The sequence below is a fragment of the Hippopotamus amphibius genome, chromosome 12 (assembly GCF_030028045.1).
Source record: "Hippopotamus amphibius kiboko isolate mHipAmp2 chromosome 12, mHipAmp2.hap2, whole genome shotgun sequence".
Lineage (NCBI taxonomy): Eukaryota > Metazoa > Chordata > Mammalia > Artiodactyla > Hippopotamidae > Hippopotamus > Hippopotamus amphibius.
The window spans coordinates 75079259-75092057 of record NC_080197.1 but is presented as its reverse complement, the minus strand read 5'-3'; the positions used below and the strand labels follow the sequence as shown (position 1 = coordinate 75092057).

The window sequence follows — 12799 nt, the reverse complement described above, 5'->3', positions numbered from 1 at the left end:
GCCATGTGAGGATTGCTCAGGCACTTGTTTGGAAACCGGTATTGAAGACATTGTTATATTGATCATTCCTTTTAAGATTTGATTCTGGGGACAAAAGCCTTTCTCTCTTAAAGTACTGGTAAATTTCCCTCTGTGGATGTATTTATATCTATATATCTATATACCTGTACCTATATCCGTATCTACCTCTATCTATCTAGATCTAGATATGTCTAGATCTAGATATATAGATACAGACATATAGATAGGTATATATTTTTTGCCTTGGCAGGGAGAAACTCATATCGTGTTCTCAATAATAAAAAATAAATAAGATAAATAAAACTAATATATACTTATCAAATAGAATTTAGCAAATGGTGGAGAACAGGAGAAAACAAAACAGTCAAGATTATACCACTAATAAAACTCTAATTAATATTTTGAGTATTTTGTGCTATGTATAGGTTTAAAAAATTGAGGTAACCATATGTATGTGAAACTTTGGATCCTGCTATTTTTTCAAAGATAAATTTAACCTTTAAGCATATAGCTAACTTGACCCTTCAAGGCTAGCAAATTTGCTCTCTTCTGTTTTATGGTATTTAAAAAAAATTTTATTTATTTATTTATTTTATTGGCTGTGTTGGGTCTCCTTTTTGCTGTGCGTGGGCTTTCTTTAGTTGTGGTGAGTGGGGGCTACTCTTCATTGTGGTGTGCGGGCTCCTCATTGCTGTGGTTTCTCTTGTTGTGGAGCACGGGCTCTAGGTGCGTGGGCTTCAGTAGTTGCGGCACATGGGCTCAATAGTTGTGGTGCACGGGCTTAGTTGCTCCGCGGCATGTGGGATCTTCCTGGAGCAGGGATCGAACCCACGTCCTCTGCATTGGCAGGCGGATTCTCAACCACTGTGCCACCTAGGAAGCCCCTGTTTTCTATTTCCATTTGAGCAATTGTTTTTTTTTTCTTTTAACTTAAGTAATTTATTGGCTGCACTGGGTCTTCTTTGCTGTGCACGGGCTTTCTCTAGTTGTGGTGAGCAGGGTGTCAACTATAAACTGGCATTTGCCACAGGCACTTGCCATCTACCTCTGTTAAATCACACGTGCTACTGCAGCTGCTGACCTTCAGCATCAGGGAGTTCAGGGTGGAGATCAGGAATGGAGTTCAGGGTGGAGATCAGGAATGAGGCACTCTGTGCTTTGGAAAATGGGCAGAACAGGTCTTCAGACAGTTAGATGTTTTCAGGAGCTGATTTTATGAGCCTAACCCTTGCATCTCCTCATATCTAGAAAAGCACTAACTCCCTACATGGTGACGTCTGCTCCTCGTGACTAGCAGAAACCCCTTACAAGAAAATGTGTTTGATTGCACGTACTCCTCCTTTACCAAGAATACATATATACTAATCTTCCCCCCCCGCCCCCCGCCTCTTTGGAACAGTTTCTCAGAGCTATCTGGGATGCTGTCTCCCGGGCTGCAGTCCTCATTTTGCCCCAAATAAACTCAACTTGCAAGTCTCAGGTTGTGCTTTTTTTTTTTAAAGTCGACAACGGGCTACTCTTGGTTGTGGTGTGCAGGCTTCTCATTGTGGTGGCTTCTTTTGTTGCAGAGCACGAGCTCTAGGCACATGGGCTTCAGTAGCTGTGGCGCGTGGTCTCTAGAGTGCAGGCTCAGTAGTTGTGGCACACTGGCTTAGTTGCTCCGTGGCATGTGGGATCTTCTTGGACCAGGGATTGAACCTGTGTCCCCTGCATTGGCAGGCAGATTCTTAACCACTGTACCACCGAGGAAGCCCTGAACAATTGTTTTCTATTTGCGTCTCTTTGTTTTCCATTTGAACAACTGTATTTTATTTGTGTCTTTTACTGTAAGTTACCTCAAGTCCTTACTGAAAATTAAAGAGTTGGTCTTTTCAGGTGGAGCAGTGAGCTTGATGGTGGGGACACGGCCCAGGGTGTCCAGCAGCACTGGGGGGGTGCCTGCAGGACCGTCCAGCCTAGGACTGGGCTCACCTAGGTGTCTGTAGGAGTGGGGCCAACAGGAAAGCATAAGCCCGCTGTAGTCATCTTCACCGAGGCAGGAATTCCCAGGAGGGAGAATCTGAAAGGAAGTAGGGACTGGGGAGTGGGTGATACAGTAGGTCTTGAGGACACCTGAGAGGTGTCGTTGAGGTGCACTGAAAATCACACGTCTTCGTCGTCCTGTAACAGCTGTGGGGTTTGGAAAAGTCCCTTCATCTCCTTGAGTTTTAGTTTTCTCCTTGGTAAAATGTGGATAATAACTCATCCTTTGCAAAGTTGGTGTGAGGAGTCAGTGAAGTAACACACATGAAGCGCCTGGTATACAGAAGATGTAAAAGAACAGAAAAGAGCTATGACTGTAATTGTAGCCAGGAGTTGTGCTAGGTGAAGCCAAGGGTTTGAATATTTGAAAGTGGACTGAAGGGGCTTCAGAATGTTTCAGAAATGAAATGAATTGAGACTGCTTCCTGATACTGAACTTGAGCAGGGGGATGAGAAGGTTACTGTCTCCCAGGAGAGTACAAAAGAAACCGTGTCCGCAGGTGATGGAGTTCAAAGTGGAAATTCGAAGAGAGGTATGGGGCTTCCTGGGTGTAGTGCAAACCTGCATGAAGGTGGAGGGTGAGGAGGAGGGGGCTGAGGGAGGCGGAGGATTTCTCTGGCTCAGCGGTTTGCTGCAGCCTTGACCCCTGAATAGGAATCCCTGACCCCATCTTCCCAGGCCCAGGGCTCAATCCTCAACCCAACCCTCTCCCGTCTGGGCTCCACAGTGGGTGCCCCTGCTCAGCACCCTGGGGTTAGTCCTTCCTGCCCATCACTCCCCTGATCCAGCCCACGTAGGCGAGAACTTTGGTGTAGAAACCATACCCCTCGCCACACCCGATGCCCCAGGATACAATGCCCGTGGCCACCCAGCGACGGGCACGATCGTCCCACACCACATAGGCGCCACCACTGTCCCCCTGGCAGACACCCTGCGGCCGCACCCTGTCCCCAGCGCAGAACATGCTGTCGGAGAACACCTCAGTCCTCCGCTTCTCTCGGAGCCAGGCCTCGCAGGCCGCCCTCGGGGCCACGGGCAGCCGGGAGTATTTCAGCTCTGTGGTCAAAAAGCCGTTCTCCACGCCAAAGCCACTGACGTAGCCCGCCAGGCCCGGGCGGTACAGGGCCTCGCGGTCGGGCAGGCAGACCGGGAGGAGGTGGGGGCCCAGGGAGACGCGGTGCTGAAGCTCCAGGAGGGCGATGTCCCCGTGGAAGTTGTGGGGCTTGTCCTGGCGGTAGTCCGGGTGCACGACCACGCGGCGCACGGGGTGGCCGCCCAGCTCCAGCATCTCGTCTAGGTCGGTGTGGCCCAGGAACACCTCTGCGCGCCGGCTCCTCCCGAGGGAGATGCCATACTTGGGGTAGATGGTGTGGGCGGCAGTGAGGATCCACCTGTCACCCAGCAGGGCCCCGCCGCCACGGCCGTAGATGCTGGTCAAGGCCTGCCAGGGAAAGTTGCCCAGCTCCGCTCTGGAGGCACCAAGGGACTCCCGGTTCTGGGCGATGGGGATGATGACCCTTCCGCAGACTGGGAGAGAGGAGGGGTAAAGTGAAAAATCAGCCGCTGCATCTGAAAACCTACTTCTGTGATGTACTCTTCCTCCTGTCTCCTCAGCCACTTTTAAATTTTATTTATTTATTTATTTATTTATTTATTATTTATTTATATAAAGCCACTTTAAAATTTTCATTCATTTATTTATTTTGCCACACTAGGCTACATGAGGGATCTTAGTTTCCTGACCAGGAATTGAACCTGTACTTCCTACAGTGGAAGTGCAGATTCTTAACCACTGGACCACCAGGAAAAGCCCTAAGCCACTTTTTAAGACTCTTGGTGGAACCTTCTTTGAGCAAAATCACGCAGCAAAAGCAGAGTTTGTCTTCAGTGGCTCCTGTCTTTGTTTCTGTGTCATTTCTCCATTTTTAACATCTCTCCCTCCCAAAGCACTAAGTCAGGCTGCCCCTAGAGCTTTCTGTGGCTCTGGAGTAAAACCTGAGAAACGTACTCAGAATGGATTAGAAAGGCAATGTTTGACTCAAAAACCTGGGTTTCAAAACTGGCGGACCTGAGGGAATTCCCTGGTGGTCCAGTGGTTAGGACTCTGTGCTTCTACTGCTGAGGGTGCCGCTTCAATCCCTGGTTAGGGAACTAAGATCCCGCAAGCCCCATGGCTTGGCCAAAAAATTAAAAAACAAAACGTACCAACCCACCAAACAAAAACAACCAAAAATGGTGGACCTGAACCCTCGTCTATCGCTGGTGGGAAAGTGAAATGGCGTAACTTCTGTGGAAAACAGTGTGGCAGTTCCTCAAAAAGTTAAACACAGAGTTAGGATGTGGACCAGCAATTCCACAACTAGGTCTATACCCAAGAGACCTGAAGATACGTGTTCAAACAGAAACCTGTCCATAAATGCTCCCTGAGGCAACATCCATAAAAAGCAAAAAGCGGAAACGACACAAATGTCTATCAGTCGATGAATGGATAAACAAAGTGTGGTCTTTCTGTACAGTGGAATTCTTTCCAGCCATGAAAAGGAATGGAGTACTGGGACTTCCCTGGCGGTGCAGTGGTTAAGACTTTGCACTTCCACTGCATGGGGTGTGGGTTCAATCCCTGGTCAGGGAACTAAGATCCCGCATGCTGGGCAGCAGGGCCAAAAAAAAAAAAAGGAATGAAGGGAGATTGAGGTTGACATATATATGCTAATATGTATAAAATAGATAACTAATACAAAAAAAAGTTGCTACAAAAACAAAGTTATTCTTCAAAAAACAAAAACAAAAACAAGGAATGGAGTACTGACACATGCTAAAACGTGGGTGAACTTTGAAAACATTATGCTAAATGAAAGAAGCCAGACACAAAAGGCCATTATATGATTCCATTAATATGAAATGTTCAGAACAGGCAAATCCATAGACACAGAAACTAGTTAGTGTTGCCAGGGGACGGGAGAAGGGAGAGTTGGAGTTTCTTTTTGGGGTGATGGAAATGTTCTAGAATAAGTGGTGGTGGTTGCACAACATTGTGAATACACTAAAAATTACTGCATTGTACACTTTACAATAGTGATTTTTATGTTATATGAATTTTATCTCACAAAAAAACTTTAAAAAAATGCTGGGCTTTCTGGTGCTGTGCCATCAAGGCAGGGAGATATTTTGGGGACAGAGAGCCTGACTGTGTATCCTTAAAGCAGACCATGTCGAGAGAGGGTTTTCTCTTATTTCAGCTCGCCTGTCCCTCTTCCTCCTTTATCATCCCATCTGATTAACTTCCTTCAGGCTTTTAGTTTCTCAGTTATCCCTTGATCCTCAAAGGAGAAGGGATGAGCTCCTTGCTTCTCCTTTTCTGGGCCTTCTTGTTTCCCCTTTTCTTCCTCACTTTCTGCCTTCACCTCCCCTTTTCTATTCTACAGCCATCCTGCACCCACAGGCCCCATGCACAGCTGAGGCTTGTCTGGGAAGCGGCCATCGGCCCAGTGCTGCAGGTCCCCCACTCACCAGGCACACAGTGAGGAACCTCCTCCCTGTCCTGTGTCTGCTTCCAGGGCACCTGGGCAGTGCAGGTGAGTGTCCCTGTGGAGTGAAATGAGGGAGGCACAGAACAGGCTCAGAATTGGCAGGTGGGAGCTGAAAGAGGCTTCAGGCCTCTTGAGGGGAGTGAGGCAGGTAGGAGCTGCTTCCTCAGCGGGTTGGGACTCACCTGCGGGCATGGCCTGATAATAGGGCCCCTGGCAGTGGCTCTGGATCTCAGTGGAGTTGTCTCCAGGTATGTTGGTGGCCTCGGGTCCCTCGGTTGCCTGGCTGATGGGCTGACCATGATTCACACCTACAGGAAAACAGTGATCATTAGGACCGAGAACAGAATTGCACACTGACAACCCAGGGACTGATTCTGGTTCGTGGCCATATTTAGTTTGACCCGCACAGTCTTTTTTAAATATGTTTTTTGATTTTTAAATTAAAAAAAATTTTTTTTTCGTGGCTGTGCCGAGTGGCTTGTGGGATCTTAGTTCCCCGACTAGGGATTGAACTGGGGCCCTTGGCAGTGAAAGCGCTGAGCCCTAACCACTGGATCGCCAGGGAATTCCCAGCACAGCCTTTTATTTATTTATTTATTTTATTTATTTATTTATTTATTTTTTTGGCGCACGGGCTTAGTTGCTCCGCGGCATGTGGGATCTTCCTGGAGCAGGGATCAAACCCGTGTCCTCTGCATTGGCAGGTGGATTCTCAACCACTGTGCCACCTAGGAAGCCCCAGCACAGCCTTTTAAAAAAGCAAAACAAACTAAACCATTTGAATTATTTTTCACCAATCAGATTGATAATGCTAAAAATGTTTGAAAATAACTGTGAAAGTAGGGTGTGGGGAAACAGGCATTTTCATATATGGTTAGTGGGAGTATAAATTAGCAAAACATTTGTAGGGAATGCAGCAATATAAAAATTAAAATGGTGAACGTTTTTCACTTTTTTATTTCTAAGATTTTGTCCTCATATATGTGCTTAAAGATACACACACACACACACAAAGATATTCAGAGCAGTGCTGTTTGAGGGAGTAAATATATTTACTCAGTGGCGGACTGAGTATATATATTCTGATGCATCAACCAAAGGAATGTCGTATGGTCATAAAAAGAATTAGGCAATGCTAACCACACATATATGTGATGATCTTTAAGATATATCACTGAGGGAATTCCCTGGTGGTCCAGTGGTTGGGAGTCAGTAGTTTCACTGCTGGGGCCTGGGTTTGATCCCTGGTCAGGGAACTAAGATCCCACAAGCTGCACAGTACTGCCCCCACCCTCAAAAAAAAGATATATCATTGAATGAAAAATGGCAAATTTAAAACACTGTGACTATTATGCAACACACACACACCACAATATTTATATTCGAATGGCCTAGAATGTCTTTGGAAGAATATCCAGGAGATAGAGAAGAGGGTTGTTTCTAGATAGGGTAGCTAGGGACTAAGGACCAGAGGTCAAAGGAAGTTTTTTTTTTCTGGAAAATTTTACCATGGGCATGTATTATTTTTCAAAAAATCTGGGGTTACCATTTGAAAATCTAGAATTTCACTAAAAAAATCTGAATTTTTGGCTCCTCTGGAAAAATAAGATGATCTGCAAGCCTTGGGCCTGTAAATCTGCAGGGAAACAAGGGCTGGAGCTGAGCTGGGCGACCCTGTGACCCGGCTGCTCACCAGCAGGACGGGCCATGCGGGAAGGGCCTGAGCCTAGGTGTTCCAAGTCCCCAGCCTCAGCTTCCACTTGTCACGTCAAGGTACCAGGGGCCAGGCCTGTGGGCAGGGGCTTCCCTCCCTGCACCCCAAGGGGCATACTCACGCACGGCTTGGTAGAAGGCCAGGAAGCCCTTGTGGAGGCCCAGAGTCCTGCCCTCAGAGGCGGGTGCACGGAAGGTCAGCCGCAAACTGTTCCCCGAGGACACAAACTCTCTCTGACCAGGGGGGCTGCCCAGCGGGGACCCCTGCCGCCCACAGAACCGGCTGGGATCCATCCCACTGGCTGTGATCTGAAAGGGGGAGGAGGGCAGGCGGGTGTGGGGTGAACCTGCACTGGAAGTGGTCACGGGGTCATGTGTGGCATGGAGCCCGGCCCCGCCTGCACACCCCTGGGGCTCAGAAGCCACACCACCCCATGGAGCCTCCCTCAAGTCGCTTCCTCTTCCATTACTGGCTCCCAAGTTTCTTCCATCCGTGACCAGATACCTAGCAGATTTCTTTAGCCTGCCATACTTATCTCACGCAGCCCACCAAATTTCAAGAATTGAAATGAAAATTTATAATAACCGGATTGTAAGTTCTAAGAAGGCAGGAACTATACCTATTTTGCTCCCCCCGCCCCGAGTCCCTGATGCTCAACATGGTACCTATAGCATCACAACTCTGAATCAATGAACATGCAGACATAAGTCCCTCCCGTCCGGCTTCCTCCACCCCCATCATTTTTCACTTCCCTGAGTAACTTCCTATGGCCAACATCTGAGAAGCGAGAAGACCCTCTGCACAGACTGAGCCCCTGGGGTTCCTGGCCTCCCTGTTCTCCCTCTTTTGGAGTGTTTCTCCTCTTACCTCACAAATTGTAAATGAAGCCCCCAAAAGGTGGGGAATCTGAGGACACAAAATGTACACAGTGTGGTTACACTGGCTGTTGTTGCCTTACTTAAATCAAAATCCTGCTCAAATCCCTTCATGTGATTCCCCAACCCAGGGAAGGGCACCTTGGAAGGAGTTCGCCTGGCCCCTCTTTCATGTTTAACCTGCCTCCTGGGCACACAGCTCACTGCCCAGCTCATCTTCTTTCTGACTTTCATATTGACCCACATATCCTGGGTTCTTGCTGGCTCTTCATTCCTTCACTCTCCTGAGATCTCAGTTTCCTCTCCTATAAAATGGCTGTGAGGCCCCTTCCAGCCAGGACACCACTGCATCCTAGGCCAGCTGGCCAGTATCTGCAGAGAAGAGCAGTGGGAAAGGTGATACCAAATACCTGCTCATTCAGAATTCACTGTGTTGTGCATCCTACACGCACGGCAAGCTTGGGTTTCATTCATTCTTTCCTCTGTTCCTTCAACAAACAGCTACTCGTTGTGTTCTATGTGTGAGATGCTGTACTAGGTGCTGGGGATACAGGTGTGACTTAAGATACGGTTCTGCTACCGAGGAGCCCAGAGTCTGTCTGAGGATACTGACGGGCAAAAGATGAATTAGGTTACAGTGTGTTGGATTCTGCATTCGAGATGTATGTGTATGTGTGTGATTTACTCTGGAAGCAGAGAGGAGGGAACAGTCTTATTCCTGAGCTCGAGCTCCGTCAGTGACAAGGGAAGAGTCAGGCCGGGATTAAAATTATTCAAGACTAAGAAGAACAGGGCACTGTAGGTGCTTGACAGAAGACACAGGCAGAGTTGAATAAAGTGTAGTCCTGGTTTCCAGCTAAATCTGAAGAAATATTCTACTCAGTGCTCTGTGGTGACCTAAATGGGAAGGAAATCCAAAAAAGAGGGGATATATGTATACGTATGGCTGATTGACTTTGCTGTACAGTAGAAACTAACACAACATTGTAAAGCAACTGTACGCCAATAAAAATTAAAAAAAGGAGAGAAAGACAAAAAAAAAAAACCCTGAATACATATTATACATACATTTATCTCCTCTCCCACCTCAAGTTCCACTAATGTGACAACAGAGGGATGAAAATGGATACATGACAAAGACAAAAAGATGAGGGGAGGTGACAGCAGCTGAGAGAGGCCACAATGTCTGGAAGGTGGAGTGGAGATGGACACGGGGTAACCTGAGTCTTGGTGGGGGGCAACAGAAAGCAGCAGGTTCTGAGTACAGATCCCTGGGAAGTGTCAGAATTGGGGTAAGAAGGAGACGGGAGGATTCCTCTGAGGAAACCGCTGTCGTCAGAGAAAACACTCTGCTGCTGACAGGTGGGAGGCGCCCAGCAGCACATCTGGGTCACCTCGTTGATAACCCGATTTTCAAACCTGTCATTTGACAGATTTCAGCTACCCACACATAGCATCCAAGAGCGTTCTGCACATCACTCTTAAATATAAGTGGACAGCCAAGGATTATCACACATTGCAGGAAAGTCTCCAATATGAAAAGCAGAGACCAAAACAAATGAATAATAAAAAGGAACCTGATGAAGAAGAGAGAATTCAGGGAGCAGAGAAACGTTTTAAAATAATCTCAATAGAGGGAAAAGGGTAGATATTGCCTCTACAAAACAAGAACAAGACTCTACAAAAAGGCACATTTAGAAAATGAGAATGAACCTTCAGACACGAAAAAATGTTAGCAGAAAAAAATTCATTAGAAAGTTGGTATTTACAATGAGTAGATCTCCCAGAAAGTGAAACAGAAAGACAAAGAGATGGAAAACAGAACAGAATGGATAACAAAACCGGATAATCTGTCTCGAACCTAACAGGGAAATTATAGGAGTTCCAGAAAGAGTAAAGAAAGTAGATGTCTGGGAACAACTTAAAAATTAATACAAGAACACTCTCAAGTTGAAGGTCTTGACTAAGACCGTCTCTGGATTAAAAGAACCCTGCACAATGAGTACACGACGACCTGACCTGCATCAAGGCCCATCCCAGTGAAAGTTCAGAATGCTGGTAATAAGGAAAATCTGTTGAAAGTTCTAGAGACAAAACACTAAGGGTAAGGAGTCATAACAACACTAGTCTAGAAGACAATCATCAACATTGTGAGAGAAAATGACTTCTAACCTAGAATGTGATCCAGATAAACTACCAACCGAGTGTAAGGGGAGAACTAAGACATTCAGGGCTGTGTCAGATCCTCTAACGTGCGTTCCCTCATTCCCTTTCTGGAGGAGAATGTGCTCCTCCAAAAGGAGGGGGTAAACCGAGAAAGAGAAGGAGATAAGAGTCAGTTCCAATCACGACAAGTAAAGGAAATCTCCAGAACGACGGAGAAGGGAGCTCCCAGAATGCCTGAAGGCTTAGAAAGCAAAGAACTCATTCTGAAGAAATAAGTCCTCCAGAGATCCTCAGGTGGGATGTCACCAATGAAAAGGAAGTCTGAGAGACTGAGATCTGTACTTGAAGACGTCTAGAGATTTACTCTCCTGGCTGAGAGTCTGGGAGTTTTGTTACAGAGAACTCAGCAAACTCAAAACAAAAACAAAAAAACCCCCCAAAGAACACTATGTAATTATCGACTGCTGGGAAATCCAAAAGCTGGAGAAAGGAAATTGTACCCCATGTGCTCAGATGTGAATATTTCAAAGTCACAATAATATAACTAATGAATATAGATTTAACTAAAAAGGGTAACAGAGGTAAACTGAGAAGACTGGGGAGGGGCAACATGGGTGGTGAAGGTTGGAGAGAGATAAAGCTAGTCCTCATCTTTTACAGCTGAAGTTAACAGAGAAATTATTTATACTTATGAAAATAAATACCAGATGAAACTGACATATGAATCATAAATGATTGCCCTGGAGAGCAGCAATGGGGGCGGGGGAGGAGGCGAGAGGTGATAAACCTTGGCGTACTCTGATTCTTTTAAAAAAATTATGTGCACATATTCTTTGGATAGAAATAAAATTTAAACCAAAAGATAATGTAAAGTAGTGCTTTTAAAGTGTCCTCCTTGTGAATAATGCCCTTGTCATGTGTGAGGTTTTGCCATAGCTCCCCAAAGGGAAACTCACAGTCACCTAAGCTTTTATTATTATTTACGCCCAGCGTCCTAGCCTGACAGAGCAGGCACTCAACATACTTGATGATGGATTTTTAATGCTGACGTGTGAGTTCTTACTTTTGACTCTAGGGATCTGCAGTATTTGTATGTCCCTTTGTGAGACTTCCAAAGTCAGGGCCAGACCTGTTGCCCTGTCCCTCGTTGGTGGGGCCCAGATGGCAGGTGGCACAGGTCGGCATGGGGCCTCTGGTGGGAGGCTGTGCGCTGGGCACACCTGGCCTCCCAGGTACCCCTCGCTCTTTGGGGCCCGGCCACCTCCCACTGCTCCTGGGCTCCAGGCCGGGAGGCTCCCTCCACAGAGTCCCTGCAGGACCCCACCACCCAGCTCACTGTGACGGAGTCCCGCTCACAGTCCGGGGACGGCTCCAGGTCGAAGTCCTGGAAGACGAGCCTCACGGCAAAGCCCTTTGGAGCCTCGATGTCCGTGGAGCTCTCTTGGCCTTTGACATATGGCTCCGGGTATCCGGGGGACGCCAGCTTCTGGGGCAGCGGCTGGGCCGAGAGCACGGAGCCCTGCGTGGGGCAAGCCTGAAGGACTCCCCAGAGGAGCAGCCACCACCGGGGAGTGGGCGAGGGCAGATGGGGCCACACAGCCGTGGCCTGGGGCCTGCAGAGAGAGATGAGCAGGGCAGGTGCTGCTAAGGGCGGAGAGGCCTGGCAAAGGCATCGGCAGGGGTGGCCTCAGCCCTTGAGGCCTGGGCACCTCTGGCTACTCCCTTACTGCCCCTCCTGGGCCCAGTTCCTTCAGCCTCCTGGTCAGCCTGCGCTCGGGCTGTCGAGCGTTCCACCACTGCCCACCTCCCTGGAGAGTCTCATCTAAGCAGGGGCTGCTTTCTGCTTCAGCCAACCCCAGCCCCACCTGGGATCTGAGGGAGCAACGGGGGTGGGGGTGGGGGGCGGGGTGGGTGGGGTGGTACAAGTGAGGAACATTTAAATATGGCAGTGTCCTGGCTGGAACACTGAGCCTGAGCACCCAGGGGAGGCTGCTGGAGGGTGTGTGTGTGTGTGTGTGTGTGTGTGTACATCCACCCCTGGGCGCCCCTCCCGCATCCCCACCCTCCTCCTCCCCAGCCTCCCCAGCCCCTCCAGGCACACTCACATGTTGCCTGGGCGGCGTGTGGAGTGGGGCTTCCCCAGAGACAGTTTTCCCCGCTCTGAGACCAGGCATCTGGAACCCGACATCTGAGCCCTAAGAGGCCTTGGCCTCCGCCAGGGAACAGGAAGTGGGGCTGGAGAGGGCCCTGCGGGGGAGGCGGGAGCAGTTACTGGAAAAGTGTTGAGTAACTCTCCGCAGTTCCTTTTCTCGAATTCTCTGGGCTGAGCGCCACCTGCTGTCTGATTCAGGAATATCTCACCCACGACAACTGAGAGGAAAAACATCTCCAAAACCATGGGGCCCTCAGGAGAGATCAGGGGTGGGACGGCACTGACTCATGACTCTTTTGCACTATTTAAAACTGTTAT

The 12799-nt window shown here is 48.2% G+C and overlaps 1 protein-coding gene across 2 annotated transcripts; it reads right to left on the bottom strand.

The window, feature by feature from the left end:
* Positions 1-930: 930 nt before the first annotated feature.
* Positions 931-12553, bottom strand: C1RL (complement C1r subcomponent like). Of its 2 annotated transcripts, XM_057702071.1 has the most exons (7): positions 12435-12553; positions 11666-11942; positions 8156-8194; positions 7410-7596; positions 5757-5882; positions 5555-5629; positions 931-3571 (listed from the first exon to the last, which is right to left on the bottom strand). In XM_057702071.1, the coding sequence occupies exons 1-7, from the start codon at positions 12515-12517 to the stop codon at positions 2799-2801; spliced, it is 1560 nt and encodes a 519-aa protein (XP_057558054.1). In that variant the 5' UTR covers positions 12518-12553; the 3' UTR covers positions 931-2798. The 2 variants fall into 2 exon arrangements, with proteins under 2 accessions (XP_057558054.1, XP_057558056.1); XM_057702073.1 differs by lacking the exon at positions 8156-8194.
* Between the last annotated feature and the right edge of the window lie 246 nt (positions 12554-12799).